The 16,509-nt window shown below is 44.5% G+C and overlaps 1 protein-coding gene across 1 annotated transcript in view; it reads left to right on the top strand.

Annotated features, from left to right (window-relative positions):
* The window catches only part of sox5 (SRY-box transcription factor 5), a gene marked incomplete at its 3' end in the record, with an annotated part of 86,586 nt that extends 72,788 nt beyond the window's left edge, over positions 1 to 13,798 (top strand). The window contains exons 10-15 of the mRNA XM_080051425.1: positions 42 to 234; positions 6,955 to 7,130; positions 10,645 to 10,747; positions 11,155 to 11,328; positions 12,486 to 12,702; positions 13,507 to 13,798. Coding sequence (XP_079907551.1) covers positions 42 to 234; positions 6,955 to 7,130; positions 10,645 to 10,747; positions 11,155 to 11,328; positions 12,486 to 12,702; positions 13,507 to 13,798 — 1,155 coding nt within the window. The remainder of the gene's footprint in view (positions 1 to 41; positions 235 to 6,954; positions 7,131 to 10,644; positions 10,748 to 11,154; positions 11,329 to 12,485; positions 12,703 to 13,506) is intronic.
* Between the last annotated feature and the right edge of the window lie 2,711 nt (positions 13,799 to 16,509).

The following is a 16,509-nucleotide window of genomic DNA, read 5'->3' as shown; positions in this document are numbered from 1 at the left end:
GGTCACAGCAGGGCGAAACTGTGCCTTTTTGGTTTTTGCAGGACAGTGAGGGTGCACAGCCACTGAACCTGTCGGCCAAGCCTAAGACATCCGAGAGCAAGTCACCCAACTCCCCCCCAACTTCCCCACAGGTCCCTGCTGCCGCCGGAGCCACCAAGCTGGGCCACGCAGGCTCCATGAAGCACAGTGCCCCCTCCAGCATCGGAGGACCACCGTCCAGGGTCAGCTCCATCGGTAAGTGGACCTCCTATCCATCACACGACACACACACACACACACACACACAAATCATAAGAAAAGTTCAAGCTTAATCCAAGATTACTACAACTTGGGACATTTTTGTAGTTCTGAAAATGACTTGCATCACTTGCTTCAATTGTATCAGGGAAACTACAAAATAACCCCACCTGCCAATAGAAAATCTGTTCACATGTAACGGATGGCAGGCAAAGTGAAAATAAATGGCAATTGTGTGAGGAAACGGAAGGTTCTCCGTGAGAATGGTGACTGATTCCCTCACTGCAATCTGGTGTGTGGCACTGATTGGCTGATTGGACCCAGGTGTGAGGAGATGATATATGCCCTGAGATCCCAGTGCTCTGTGCTGCTCATTATCTCACCTTAAGAGGTAGTGAGAGGTTGTTTCAAAGTGCTCTCTGTGTTAAGGTTTTCTAGTCTTCTGCTTTACTTGTGTGTTTCCGTTCAGCTGCTTGGCAGCGGTGGTTTAGTTTGTGCTTTAGTTTTTCTATATTAAAAGGTAGCCTGTGTGGCCCTTTCTAGCCTTGTGCTTTTTGTTTTCTCCCCCTCCCCTTCTTCGCGTTAGCGATTTAGTGGTTATCCCTCCGGGGATAACTTTAAGACACCCTTTGGTCCGCACCTGTGCCCCAAACCCTCCCCCCAGTCCTCACAGAATGAGCAGCCCAATGCAGGGCACAGCGGACCCCACTAGTGCTGACAGTTTAGAGGTCCATAGGCAGGCAATTTCTGCTCAAGGAGCCATGTTGGGCTCACACGACCAAACCCTACGTGCCATTGTAGAGCAACAGGCCTCGCAGGACTGCATGCTTCGGGAGATACTGGCCCGTTTACAGCCACCTGGGCCAACCCCTACCCAAGCACAAGCACCTCCAGTTCCACCCCATGACCCTTTTGTAGGCCAGGAGACCAAGCTGGCAACCCCAGCCCGCTATGACGGGCATCCAGGGAGGTGTAAGGGATTTATAACCCAATGCTGTTTAGTTTTTGAGTTACGACCCTCTATGTTTAGCACCGACCGAGCCCGGGTCGCATATATAATATCCCTTCTTTCGGAAAAGGCCCTCTCATGGGCTACAGCCTTGTGGGATAGGCAGACTCCAGTCTGCGCTGACGCGCCCCTCTTCATGGCGGAGATGAGGCGCGTGTTCGACCACGATGTTAGTGGCCACGAAGCAGCCAAACGCCTCCTTAGGTTACGTCAGGGCTCTGCAAGCGTTGCAGAATTTTCAATTAAATTCCGGACTTTAGCTACGCAGTCAGGTTGGAACAGGGAGGCTCTAGTGACCACTTTTAGTCATGCCTTGTCTGAGAGAGTTCAGGATGAGCTCGCTTCCCGTGAGGTTCCAGATTCACTTGAGGATTTAATCTCATTGGCTATTAGAATTGACAACAGAATTCGTGAGCGCAATAGAGAGAGAAAACAAGCGTACACCCACCAGATGTCTGAGGAGTTTAGCATCCCTTGTGAAAGACCTACCCTGCCTGAAGGGTCCCTTAACAATGATGATCAGGAACCCATGCAAATAGGACACGCACGGCTTACTCCCGTGGAAAGACGGAGGCGTATGAGCAGTGGCGTGTGTCTATACTGTGGGAGTGTGGGTCACTTCATTCGCCAGTGCCCCTCAACGCAGAAACACAATAAGCAGGGAATCAGGGTAGGCGTGTCAGACCTTGGGGAGGTCTTGCAGAGTCGTAATAATTCCCCTCCCGTGGTCAGTAGTTTCACCCCTTTGCCCTTTGAGTTATTATGGGATGGACACTGGCGCGCCTTCTCTGCATTTGTTGATTCAGGAGCAGCAGGTAGTTTTATGGACTCAACCCTGGCCCGAAAGCTCAATTTACCCATTTATGATCTTCCTTGTCCACTCGCAATTAATGCAGTGGATGGGCAACCATTGGGTAGGGGTAGGGTTGAGAGGGTCACCTGCCCGATTTTCATTCGCATCGGCAATCACACGGAAGAGATTAAGTTTTTTCTTATTGATACACCTCAGTTACCCCTCATTCTGGGACACCCATGGCTCAAGGAACACAACCCTCACATCAATTGGAGGACTGGGAGGGTGATGAGCTGGGGTCCAAACTGTGCATCTCACATGATGGAATCAGACTCTGTTCAACGCCAACCTGTTGGATGTGAGCCCCCTCCTGCCACAAGTGCCTCTGTCTCAAAATCTCACAGTTCAGTAGGCCTTCCCTGTGCTACCCCCAGTGACCACCTGACTCTCGGGGTTATTGAGACCTTGACTCCCTCTGATTCTTCGCCCTCTGTGTCTCTTCTTGCAAATGGGGTTCCTGCGGAGTGCGCTGAACTTAGTGAAGTCATTAGTAAACATAAGGGCCGTCCACGTTCAAAAAATCAGAGGCTAAATGCCTTATCTCTACGATTCCAGTGTTCAGATAGTGACAGTTCTCCAGAGCCCATTGTGCCCCTTACCCACATCTGTGCCCCACTGACTGGGGAGATTGACACAGTGGTTCAGGGGGCTCAACAGCAGGAGCCGGACCCAGGAGGGGGGCCCCAAGGCTGTCGGTATGTTCCGGCACGAGTGCGATCACAAGTGCTTGAGTGGGGCCACTCCACACACCTCACAAATCACCCTGGTGTTCGTCGCACTATTGGTTTTCTCAAACGGAGATTCTGGTGGCCCCGGATGGGTAGAGATGTGAGCGAGTTTGTGGCAGATTGCAAAATTTGCGCCCGAAACAAGACGTCACAACAACATTGCCGCCCAGCCCCAAACTATCGGGTGGGTCAGAGGGTGTGGCTCTCCACAAGGGATCTCCCACTGCGGGTAGAGTCTCGCCAATTGCCGCCACGTTTCGTTGGTCCCTTCAGGATCATTCGAAGGATAAACCCCGTCAATGTTCGCCTCTTGCTTCCTCGGTCCATGAGGATTCACCCCGTGTTTCATGTTTCCCGCCTCCAGCCAGTCTGTTCCGATCCACTAGCCCCTCCAGGGAGGCCTCCACCCGGGGTGGGTGGGGGGTCCTGTTGGAACGTCAGGTGCCGTTCCTTAGAGGGGTGGTCCTGTGAGGAAACGGAAGGTTCTCCGTGAGAATGGTGACTGATTCCCTCACTGCAATCTGGTGTGTGGCACTGATTGGCTGATTGGACCCAGGTGTGAGGAGATGATATATGCCCTGAGATCCCAGTGCTCTGTGCTGCTCATTATCTCACCTTAAGAGGTAGTGAGAGGTTGTTTCAAAGTGCTCTCTGTGTTAAGGTTTTCTAGTCTTCTGCTTTACTTGTGTGTTTCCGTTCAGCTGCTTGGCAGCGGTGGTTTAGTTTGTGCTTTAGTTTTTCTATATTAAAAGGTAGCCTGTGTGGCCCTTTCTAGCCTTGTGCTTTTTGTTTTCTCCCCCTCCCCTTCTTCGCGTTAGCGATTTAGTGGTTATCCCTCCGGGGATAACTTTAAGACACCCTTTGGTCCGCACCTGTGCCCCAAACCCTCCCCCCAGTCCTCACAAATTGTCGCAGACATATATAAATTCCTAAGTGGATGGCCACATTTTTTATAAAAAAGCACATTTCCCCCATAGTAACAATGTACATCTTTAAATGAAGCCTTGCTGGAAGTGACAGTGACAAGAATAGCATTTTTCCTCGTAGTGTTGCCATTGTTGCTAATGCCAGTACCATAATCCTACCCGGGCCGTATGCACATGTACATGAAATATGACATAAATGAATCACCATTTTGTACTCCCTTAATCCATTTTTCACGCAACACTGATAGTTCAAATATTACACATATGTAACAGGCTATAATTAGCGTGTTTGTGTTTTTCCTCCGTGTCGCTGTTTGCCTCCGGGGCTGATTCATTGTTATGTGTTTATTAGTGAGTGAAAGAGACAGAGAGACATAGGAGCGAGGGAAGGGAGAGGAGAGAGAGAGACGGGGATGGGGATTAGCACTTTTATTATTATTTTTTTATTTCACATGAAGCGGGGGAATAATAAAGAGAGGAGCGCATGACAGACAGGAGGTATCACCAGTGAGATTAGACAAGCCTCTTACATGAGCCAGGACAGCGCAAACACCCGGCATTAATAACACAATGACAGCACACACTCAAATACACACTCGCAACAGCACACAAAAGCTTCACTATCCCACCTCCTCCGCCTCCCTCCATTGCAATAGGCAGTTAGTCTTTTTTTCTCCCCCTCCTGACTTCCTGGCTAATCTCACTGTTTTTCAACAAATCGGTGGATTTAATATCAGATTAGTGGATTTGCAGTCCCAGATGTTTTTTGTTCGGGAAAAATGGATTACAGTGTTTAAAGTTTGTGTGTGATCCCGGCTGTATTGTGTGTGTGTGTGTGTGTGTTTGTGTGTGGAGACCAGTTATGCTGTAGCTCTACAGTCCCATCTGTTGCCACTAAGTTTAGACCGGTCACCGGCGCAAATTGTTATTACTGTTCATATAGTCGTGTTAATATTCCTGTTATGAGTTTATAGGGGATAGTGGGGGCAAACAATCTGGAGAAGAGCTTAGAGGAGGTCGTTTTGATGTGGGAGAGATTGTGTGTGTGTGTGTGTGTGTGTGTGTGTGTGTGTGTGTGTGTGTGTGTGTGTGTGTGTGTGTGTGTGTGTGTGTGTTTGTGTGTTTGTGTGTGTGTGTGTGTGTTTGTGTGTGCGCGCTTGTGGGGATATGTGTGGGTGGCACAGTGTTAAAATGTGTGTATAGGTTATTTAAAATGCGGCAAGCATTTAAATAACTTGGAACAAGAACAGACATACAGACACACATATTGAATGAGTGTAGTAGTGGTAAAGAAAAAGGTGGCAAATACCTCTTGTGTGTGATCCGGTGCCCAGCAATGTACACACAGAACATAGGATACTATTTATATATGATTTTTAACTTCCAATTTGGATTTTGAATTTATCAGCCTTAACAAAAAGCTTAAATGAGTGCTAAGAGGCACAAGATCTGATTGGTCGTGTGCTATTTGCAGTGTTTATGCCCAATAAGGCTTTTTAAGAATATCTGGGTCATATCTGCAGGTAAAAATTTGAGGAAAAAAAAGAGTTTCATTTCAGCCACCTTCCGCTAGATCCCTGTATTTCAGTTTGTCTGTTTCTGATAAATCCTCTGCAGTGCACCTTTTTTCTCTTTTACACCTCCGAACCCAAAGGCACGTTTCTCTTCCTCCGTCCATCCATCCATCCATCCATCCATCTCAAACCAAACTGAAGGGCTGTCAGCGCCTGTAACTTCTACCGCGATCACAAATTTTGTCTTCTTTTCCCCCCTGTCACAAAGTACTGCACTTTCCCCCTGACCTCCCTCCCTGCAGCAGTGGGTTTTGTGGTCAAAAAAGTATAAGGCCTGTCTGGAGAGATTTGGCTGTGTGTGGAGTGAGAGATGAAAAAAGAAAGAGAGAGTGAAGACCTCCTTTATCTCCTTCTATCTGGGTCACATTCACTTGTGTCTGGATGGTTGGCATCGCACGTCAGTTAAGGCGAGAATCGCACACACGCAAACACACACGCACACACACTCTCTTTTGACTGTAGATTAAAATTGACTGCCACCCTATTCCATGTCCTCTCCCGACACCCGCCCTTCCGCCCTCCTTTTATGGCCCCTCTCTCTCGCCGTCCAGATTTTTCGGTTATGACTTGTGAAAGAGTTCACGGCTCTGTCATTACCAATCTGAAGCTGGTAATCTGGCCTGAGATGGCATTAGCGGTGCGGATTAGCGCTGATAAAGGCCCCATAAACCAGACCGCAGCTCTTTGTTAAGAGCTAACCCGGCCCGATAGAGAGAGGCGATAAAGGCGTGCACACACACACACACACACACACATATGCATACACACTGTCAAAGCAGATGCATCATCGGCGACTAAGCCACGGACATAATACGAATAATAGGCGGCTCGGAGATCTGATCTGTTCTAGGTGGCTGAGGACAGATGTTCTCAACTGGGGAAATTAGCGGGACTTTTTAGTCTCGTAATAAGAGACGTCTGGCCATCTCGCTTCAAAGTGGAACTGCAAGGCTTTAGATGAAAAGAGTATTGTGTGTGTGTGTGTGTGTGTGTGTGTGTGTGTGTACATGGGGGAAACAGGTGAGTGTTTTAATGGGATTTAAAGGAGATTTTCAGGGACTGAAGTTGTAAGTCAGTGGCTGTGTTTAAAGTTTTCTGTTTGTCCTGCCTGTGTGTGTGTGTGTGTGTGTGTGTGTGTGTGTGTGTGTGTGTTTACAGCTGAGGGCAGGTGGGAAGGTGGTTGGGCAGCCTGTAGCAAAGGCTAGCTCGCGGCACTGTCTGGCTCACATGCCCGCCTCGACAGTCAAGTGGTCAGTCTGTGAGTGTGTTTGTGTGACCCTAACAGAGACACACACACACACACACACACACACACACACACGGATGCCTTGGCAAACTCCCCTTCATCAAGTGTATGTTAATGTCTTTACCTCATAGTTCAGGGGAAAATATTTATTCTGGATGAAAAGCCTTCTGACAGCCTCACAAACACAACACACAATTTTATTTACAATTAATGCAATTCCAAATATCTCTTTGACTTTTGGTATTAATTTTTAATACACTTCAAGTAAAAATACAGTTCGATAAAGACTCTCAACTTCAATCACTCCAACATTTTAACCCAACACTACTAGTGACAAACCCATATGAATTGTCTTCTTGTGTGTCTTTGGCTGTGTCTTAGCAGACTTGCTAACGTCGCTGTCCTCCACCGCCTACCTGAATGACCACGAGGCGGTGAGCAAGGCCTTTGCCGAGGCGCGGCAGATGAAGGAGCAGCTGAAGAGAGAGCAGCAGGTCCTGGATGCCAAGGTCGCCGCAGTCAGCAACCTCAGCATGAACAACGGACGCTCAGACAAGGTAAAACACTTCATATGACATCTGTATAACGAGACGTGGTACCGGATTGGACCAGATGTAACCCTAGCAACAGGCGACAAAGGGTGACAAACTTCCCCACAGGGGATAAAGGCATGACAAAAAAAATCAAGGTTTCTTGACAGCAAATGTAACAGAGCCGAGCAAGTTACCACAGTATTTTATTTTTCATATGTATGTTATAGTCAAAGTGTGTTATGACGTAAACCTCAAGACATAATAGCACAAGTTCAAAAGTTTAGTTGTCACTTTATATCATGTGATGAAATACATTTGATCCAATATTATTTGATTGTATTGCTATATTTAACATTATATTTAAAGGTCCATATTAGTACTTTAAAAACAACTTGTTTTCTTAAGTATTAATTATACAATAATTATAAGTCTTTAATTATATTTGTATTGCCCTTTGGGATGAAAATACATGGTGAAATACAGAGTGCACAGTTTTTATGAATACATATAATAATTTATTTTTTGTGACAAAATGATTCCCACTTATCCATTGCTCAAAAAAAAAAAAAAAAAAAAAAAAAGACACATTGGGGTATTAAATCTCAAGGAAAAAATGCAATTGATTCCAAAGGCTAAAATAAGACAAAAGGTCTCCAAAGTCAACACAAGATGTACTGTCTCATTGTCAGTGTGTAATAATTTGTCTTACCATATGCCGTCCGTTACTGTGCCAATGTAGGAGGCAAATCTGTGTACAATGCATTCGCTGAAATGTGTTGAAGCTAAACAGGGCCAGATAAGGTAAAACCAGAGGCGTCTCAGAGGTAATGAGTGTGTCTGTAAGGCGCACTCCAGGGCTATGTGTATATACCAGTGTGTGTGTGTGTGTGTGTGTGTGTGTGTGTGTGTGTGATGTTTGTGTGTGGCGGAGCAGAGCGTTGGGGAGACAGTAATATGAAGTGACGGCGCCTGCTCCTCAGCAGCGTGGCTAAATTGTGGTTATTTGTTAAACACATTGGGAGACACACACACACACTCACACACACACACACACACACACACACACACACACACACACACATACACATACAGAGCAACAGTGTGCTTGAAGCATCTGCACGGCTGACATTCAACAGCTCTATCCGTCTCTTCCTTTTTTTTTCTTCCCTCTCTCATCTGATGCGTTTTCAAGCAGTCGAACCCGCACTGATCCCTGTATTAACAGCCCAGGCTCTCTGTACACATTTAGACAGAGTGTAGGTTTTGTTACATACTGTAGATACAGTTTAAAGGCTTTCAGTCTAATAGCCAATTAAATTCACACTGGGGATATGCACGGGAAATTGATCTTTTCTCTACTGGGAAGTGGAGGAGATATATAGAGAAATATTCGTATTTCACAGCTTGTTCCACACATGCATTGCAGGGAGGCATTTAGCAGTTTGACTCCACCGCGGGGGGATAATGAAATACCAGACATCATTTAATGAATAGTAGGTGTACGTTATCGAATTCAGTGAAATGAGGTGGAAAAAAACTGAGGCGTTTCTTCTTATTGTGACTTATCCTCTCGTACTAGTTGTAATGGTAAAGACAATTGTTGAATAGTTAAGAATTAGTTCAGAAAAATACATTCAGGATTGAATCAGGAATGTGTTTTATTTTTGATTGAAAATGTTTTTAATTTCATGTCAAACTAAAGAGCAGAAAATATGTTAAAATATGATTTTATTTTTATTTATTTTTATCTAAATTTTAATTTTAGATAACTTTTTTCAGTAAAACACATCTTTTTTCTTCCTCCTGTCTGCCTGGCCCTTTAGCCTTTGTGAGGCTCTGGGATACAACAGTGTCAGCTCTTGATACACTCACAGGATTAGTTTTGTCGCTACTTTGTGTCTTTGGCTCCAGTGTCACTCAGCCATTCTCCACACTTTGCTCATGTACTGTACCGGGACTTAATGTCAGACTAGCCTGTCATCCACTCTGTCTCCCTCTTCATCTCTGTCTCTAGTCTCTCTTTCTCTAACACACACACACACACACACACACACACACACACACACGCACACACACATGCACACAAACACACACATAGTATATACAGCAAAAAGCCCTTTGTAACAGCACATCGACGCTTAAAATCTAAAAGTGTGAGACACATTTTTGTGCTCTTTCTTCCCTGAACAAGGCTGATGGTCTGTGTGAAATGAGGAAAAATATTTCTGATTAACATACAAAATGACTAAATTATTCCAACCCACTGGCAGATTATTGTTCATTTATCAAAACATAATACATTCAAAATGAAATCATTTTTAAACGACTTGCAAAAAAAATAGAGCATTCCCGCAGCTTGTTTTCTCCCTCTCCCCTCCCTGTCTTTTTTAGCCGTATTTATTCCAATCTGGGGGGAGAATTATCTCTAACAATTAAACTGTGTTGGACTATAAAACAGAGGAAATGCATTTCATTATGGTTGTGCCCTCCCTCTGTGCAGCCAGCCAGCTCGCCAGGGTCACGTGTAAATGGAGGGGGACACTTTTTGGAAGGTTGTTTTAGAAGACGACAGTGTTTTGGGTGCAGCTCTTAATCGTATAATTAAACTGTAAAACGTTGGCGCTGCTGCACTGTGGGTGTGTGTGTGTGTGTGTGTGTGCGTGTCGACGCTCAGTTTTCCAAGCGCAGAGTGTGCCGGCTGCTTGCATTAAGCATGTAAATGCTCAGTAAATCAGCCTTTTATTGGTTGTAATAAATACCCAGGGGGCCGTGCGGCGTGGCCTCGCTCTCGTCCGCGCTGCACTCTCTCGTTCTCGCTCTCTCTAATGCGTCGACCCTCGGGGGCCTCTGCAAGAGAGAGGCAAGCCGCCGCACTCCACTCTCGCAGGTGGCTGCCAGGAGTGGCTACACACACACACACATACACATTTATAATACACACATATTATATACAGTTTGCACACAAAACCGTGCGCATCCAAATAGGTCTAAATGTAATCAACATTCTTGCACATGCAAACATGCACACAGATGCGTGTTGAAGCATGCAGGCAAACAGCACTCTAACAATTTCATGTTGACATTAACATTCCCGCAAATTGACATGGAAACAAACCAAGCCACACACTGTCTAATGAAACCATTGCCATTATTTGTCTGGTTTGAATTTGTTTAACTATAAACTAAATATAACTATAAGAAATATTAACAGATTTATTTCAGATCCAATAGGAATATGACTGAGATTCCTTCATTTACTTTTGACTTTTATTAGATAATTTAAATGTCTGTAAACTGCTTGGCATTAAGCCAACAAAACATCTCATTTGATTCCTGTGGTTTCATTAAACAATTGCTGTTTGTATCTTTACCTTTAAATTAAATCAAAACTAGAAGAATTATATGTTTGGGATTATAACTGCATTAGACAGGTTGTTTCAGCATCACAACGGCTCTGTGCTTTCACTCCATTCATATATTCACAGTGAGTGACTCACTGACTGACCGCCTGCAACCGTCCACTGTTTGTGTTGTTTAGGAGAAGGCCGCCTTGGAGAGTCTGAGTCAACAGCTGAAGCAGCAGGCAGAGGACAAGTTCAGCCACGCCATGCTGGACTTCACCATGAGCGGAGACTCTGACGGTAGGGACACACACACACACACACACACACACACATACACATTTAGAAGAGAAAATATCTGTTTTTTTGTTGTTGTTTTAGTTGAAAGTACTGGAAAGCGTGATAATTCTAACTTCAAAGAGTTTAATTTTAATACATAGAGGATATGTATTTCTCCTATACCCTTTTTTGAGCTGAGACAAAGACTCTCTCTTATTGGTTTCAATGCATCTTTCATGTAATAAAATAGTTGTATGTGGTTTATTTAGCTTGATATATATTTTTTTTTAATCTTTAATGAATCTTTTAGAAAACAATTTAAAAAAACTAAAAAGTATTTATGTTTATGTTTATATTTATGTCTATATTCTCTTTTGCTGTATTTGACGTTTCTCTCTCTCCTCACATTGTTCCTCCCATCCCCTCAGGCTCCCCCAGTGTGTCAGACTCCAGAATATTCCGTGAGGCTCGCGGCCGTGGCAACGCAGAGCCGCACATCAAACGGCCCATGAACGCCTTCATGGTCTGGGCCAAGGACGAGAGGAGGAAGATCCTACAGGCCTTCCCCGACATGCACAACTCCAACATCAGCAAGATCCTCGGTAAGACACACATACACACACACACCCAGAGTCTATTTTGAGTGACAGGTGCCTTTGCCCTATCGTTTTCCACCTAACCAGCTATCACGCAACCCAAGCGGAAAGAAGACGCATGTTCCGCGGCTTCCATTTCCCACACATTTACACACACACACACACACCCACACGTTTTCATTACAAGCGGTGGCAGCGTGTAAGCGGCTGTTAATGAACGGCTGGGGAGAGCACGGCTCAGACAAATGATGATATAATTCATTATGCATTAAACAAGCAGCGCAAGGCCGCCTGACATTTCCCCCGGACCGCCGGGATCGGCCCTGACATTTTAAAGAGCTCCTAAGCGTTTTATAACACAGGGAAATCTGGTTTTAATAAGCCCCCTTTCTCTCTCTCTCTCTCTCTCTCTCTCTCTCTCTCTCTCTCTCTCTCTCTCTCTCTCTCTCTCTCTCTCTCTCTGTCTGTCTCTCCCCCTCTCCTTCTCGATTGCTAACAGATCGCAGAAACAGAGAGAGAACAGCCAAGTGCTGACAGCTTTTAGCCATTAAACATACAGTAGTCAAGTGCAAATTCAGACCAGATATGAAACACACAGGGGGAAGACATGCGCAAGATTACACCCACACACACACACACACACACACACACACACACACACACACACAGACACACACACATAGACACATGCAGGGGACTGATACTGTACAAATCTCTGGGCTGAAACTGAGCTGAGCGAGGTGAAGGCAGGTTAAGTGAAGTCCTCATTAGATTAGATGAGTACCTGTCGCCTGCAGCGCTCTACCCATTAACATTGGGTTGTTTTTTTTGTAAATATTTTGCTTTCCCTTTCCGGGAAAAAAAATGTATTTGTCGATGTATAGAGTGTGTTAGTGTTGCTTAATTCCGTCATGTGTGTCGGTTTGCACATGTGATATGGTGTCACCCATAACACATAGATAGATATTCCTCACACCCGATTTAGTTCATCTTAAAGCCCACGTATATGCTCCATTTAAACCACTTATTTGCTTCCATGTACGCCCTCTTTATTCATTTATTTGTATTTTCCTGCTTTTGTCTAAAGGTCTTTGTAGCCAATTTTCCCCAAAAAATGACTACATATGTGAAACTGATCTGTGTTACTGTCTGACTGTGTGCAGGCTCCCGCTGGAAGTCCATGACCAACCTGGAGAAGCAGCCGTACTACGAGGAGCAGGCGCGCCTCAGCAAGCAGCACCTGGAGAAGTACCCGGACTACAAGTACAAGCCGCGGCCCAAGCGCACCTGCCTGGTGGACGGCAAGAAGCTGCGTATCGGCGAGTACAAGGCCATCATGAGGTCCCGCAGACAGGAAATGAGGCAATACTTCAGTGTGGGGTAACGGATCTAATGGGGGGAAATAGTTTATACATAGTTTAGTGGAATTAAGTATCTTAAAATTTAAATTTAAAAATTATCACTGAAGTAACCTTTGTTTTTTTTTATTTAATTTAGATTATTACATTTGTTTTGATAAAACAGGTAAAACATCTGTAAATAATGAATATAGGTTTAAAGCAAAAACAAAGAACTTTGAGCAGGAATCTTTTATATTGTTGCTATAATGGAGAAGTCAAACCACACCAACCTCAAGGATTGCAATCATTTCTCAGATTAATCAGGTTACTGAGTTCTTTTTTCTAATGATTCTCAGGCTTTTGTTGTTTGCTTTGACTTTAATTTGACTGTAAACTTCATCTTTTAAAGTTTTCTTCATTAAATCTAATAATGATGATAGTTAATGTTGTTTTCACTTTTCCTTATCAAGCTTAATGTACTAATATGAGCTCAAAGACAGTGGTTCCCATCTTAGGCTCGGCTTTATAGGAAGCTATAAGCAGACATGCTCATAGCTTCCTATAAAAGTGCAACGTGTCTTTGACACACTTGTTTTTGTGCTCAATAAACAAAGAGGGGCTGGAAGGCTGTAGCTTCATATTTAGCATACAGACATTAGAGTCGTATTGACAACACTACTTTTATGGGATCCCCAGACCAGAAAGGTAGTGAAGCTCTGCTCAGTGAGACATTCCCACAATTATGGCGTCAATTTATTATCTGAATGTACTTTACAACTATCAGCATAGTTTGAGTGATGCTCTTCATATACTAAACCCCTTCCTCTGTTGTTGTGTGTTCCAGGCAGCAGGGCCAAATGCCCCTGTCCTCCCCCGGCGTGGTTTACCCAGGTGCCCTCTCCATGGCGGGAATGCCCTCCCCCCAGATGCCCTCCGAGCACTCCAGCATGTCCAGCAGCCCCGAGCCCAGCGGCCCCCTCCAAAGCCCCCACCTGGCCGGCCTGAAGGGAGAGCCTCGCATCAAGCAGGAGGAGCTACGGCTGCACGACAGCAACGGAGATGTGTACGACGACTTTGACTACGAGGACGAGGAGGCCGACTACACCAGCGACAACGACAGACATATCACCCAATAGGAGCCGCCCGCTAGAGCCCCGCCTTCTCTTAAGCCAATCACCCGCTGGTTAATCCCACACAATCCCCAAACCCCCCCAACCAATCAGGAAGAAAAACTTAATCATTTTGCCAATCACCTTGTGTCCCAATCACGCAATCCCCGCCCCCCCCCCCAACCCCTTCTCCTGACTAACATGGACTCTTTATACAGAGCCACGCCCCCTTTCCCATTGAAGTCCTGATACCAGCATCTGATCAATCAACTGAAGCACAGGACCTGTCTGTCACTCACACTGACTGTTACACAAACTGGAGCCTGGGGGGAAGAGACGAACCAAGGCCAGCCCTGAAAGCTTGCTGTGGAAGATATTCCAAGTACTACTGCAAGAGAGTTTGAGTGTAATACCATGAGTTGAGGAGAACTTTAAAAAAAATATCACACTCAGAACCCTTTTAGACCCCGTTTGTAGAAAAAACAAAAGGAGACATTTAAAAAAAAACTGAATGACGGGGCAGTGGACCTGTCAAAAGGCTTAACAGATGACACTTTAAGATGGCGGACCTGTTTATTATCAAGAGACACTTTTAAAATTTAAATAACAGCTTTTTTTTGTTCTTTGGTTCTATAATATTCTCACTCAGGTACACGGTGCCAATAAGTGGCTTGTGAATGTGATTTGTTGTTTTTTGTGCTACAAGTTTGAATAATAATAGAAAAAAAGAGACATTTCTTTTTTTTCTCTCTTTTTGTTGTAAAGCACCTGAAAGACATCAGACATGTTTATTTTGTAACAAGAACATATCTTTTCTTGGACCTCGCAGCGTGCTGTTGGTGGTCTCCCCCCCCCCCCTAACCTTTTTCTCTGTATTTTTGTGACTGCCTACTCCCCCACCTCACCCCCCCACCCCGATCTTTCATTAAGAATCTTATGGGACGGTCCTGCCAGGACTGAGCGGTACAGCGTGGACTGTCCCACTTTGAAGGATTGCATCGGGGGGATGCGGGGAAGTGGCGTCATGGAGCAGAAACGAAAGCACTGTGTTGTGAGACAATCCAGCCGTTTCCTCGCTCCATCCCTCTATCCTGATGAAACACCAATACGATTTAGCGCTTAACACCCGACGGTGTGAGTGTGTGTGTGACATATCTATCTCTTTCTCAGTGCTAGTAAAATGCAAAAAATAATAATAATAATTAGGATACAGAGACGGGCTACTTACATTGCTGCTGGTATTTACTATACCACACACACTCACACACACACAACTGTTGTTCTGTCCCTCAGTGTTTTCCTGCTCCCTCCAATCAGCATCGTCCCTGCAGCGGGGCGGGGCCGAGGTGAAGTCAGCCAGTCAGTGTTTCTGTTTGTATTTTGAGAAAAAAATTGTATTTTATTATTTCTCTTCAAACTGCCTCTAGTCTAATAATATTATTAACAATAATTATAAGGATGGTCAGCGTTTTTCCTAAGTTTAGTAAGTTATGTACAGTATAATTTATTTTTTTCTCCTCTTTATGGGGTTTTTATGACCATATGAAACTATGACAGTCGATGAAACATTATTCTATTTAGCTGGTAGGTATTTTAGATCTAAACAAGACGTTTGTCATTTTACCTTTGCTTTTGTTTTGCAGTCTTATGTTCCCATTCTATTTTCGATGCGTTTGTTTTTTGTATGAATTAATCCTCTGGACGGTTTGGGCGGGCGGAGTCAGGACAGCAAGCTGAACTGACGGGACTCGACGCCAGCCCTCCTCCGAGCTGAAGACGTTAACCTGTTCATGTCCAAAACCCATTTCTAAAAAGCACTCAGACTCTGTGCAGTCAAGAGAAAAAAAGAACATGATTTTTGTTTTTTTTATTGTTATTATAATTTTATTTGTAATGGTTATTATATAATGTATAATGTGAAGGTTTCCTCTCTTTTATTTTGATCCTTTCTTTTTGGGGGAAAATCATTTTTTTTTATCACTTTTTTGGAAACTGTTTTCTGTGAACAAAGAGTCCCGTCCCCGTTTACTAGTTTGGTCGTCCTCACCCAGACACAGTGGAGCATCTTTGGCTTGGATCTACACACACACACATCAACACATGCATGCACGCACATACACACACACACATTTAAAATGAAGAGATTATCATAACAACCAAACAAATCCTATGCTGTCCTTTTTTCTGTTGTATTGAAATCTAAAATTCTAGATTTAAAATCCTGTACATAATATTTAGTTTGGTGTTTGTTTTTTTAAATCATAGGAAAGCAGTGTTTACCTTGATCCCCCAGTGGTTGCTCCACTGTGTGTGTGATAGTGTGTGAGAGACGGCCAGGCGTTAACTACAGTAACTTTAAAAAGTCCTCATCAGGAGCCCTTTGCTTTGTTTGAGCTCCACACGACGCTACAGGAGCCATGACTACTCTTCAGGTGTGCCGCTACATAGTGATCCCCCCCACAATCATTCTAGCTATAGATGTTTGCCACATAATGAGCCTCTGGGTGTTAACCTTTTGCTGTATAGTCGCCCGTTCTCACACCATGGTTCAACCCTGATGATGCTGGAGAGAGGGGACTCAGTGGATCAATCCATTTGTTAGGGTATCAGGTGGGTGGGGCATTAAGACGTCAATCATCCCTGCTGGTAAGGTCTGTCCCCCATATCAAGACAATGAAAAATGATGAAGATGATGAAATTATTTAAGACAATCAAAGTCATGAGTGGAGCTCAAAACA

The sequence above is a fragment of the Ammodytes marinus genome (assembly GCF_949987685.1).
Source record: "Ammodytes marinus genome assembly, chromosome: 22".
Lineage (NCBI taxonomy): Eukaryota > Metazoa > Chordata > Actinopteri > Uranoscopiformes > Ammodytidae > Ammodytes > Ammodytes marinus.
Note: the sequence above shows the minus strand (reverse complement) of the source record. Positions and strands in the feature narration are given on the sequence as shown.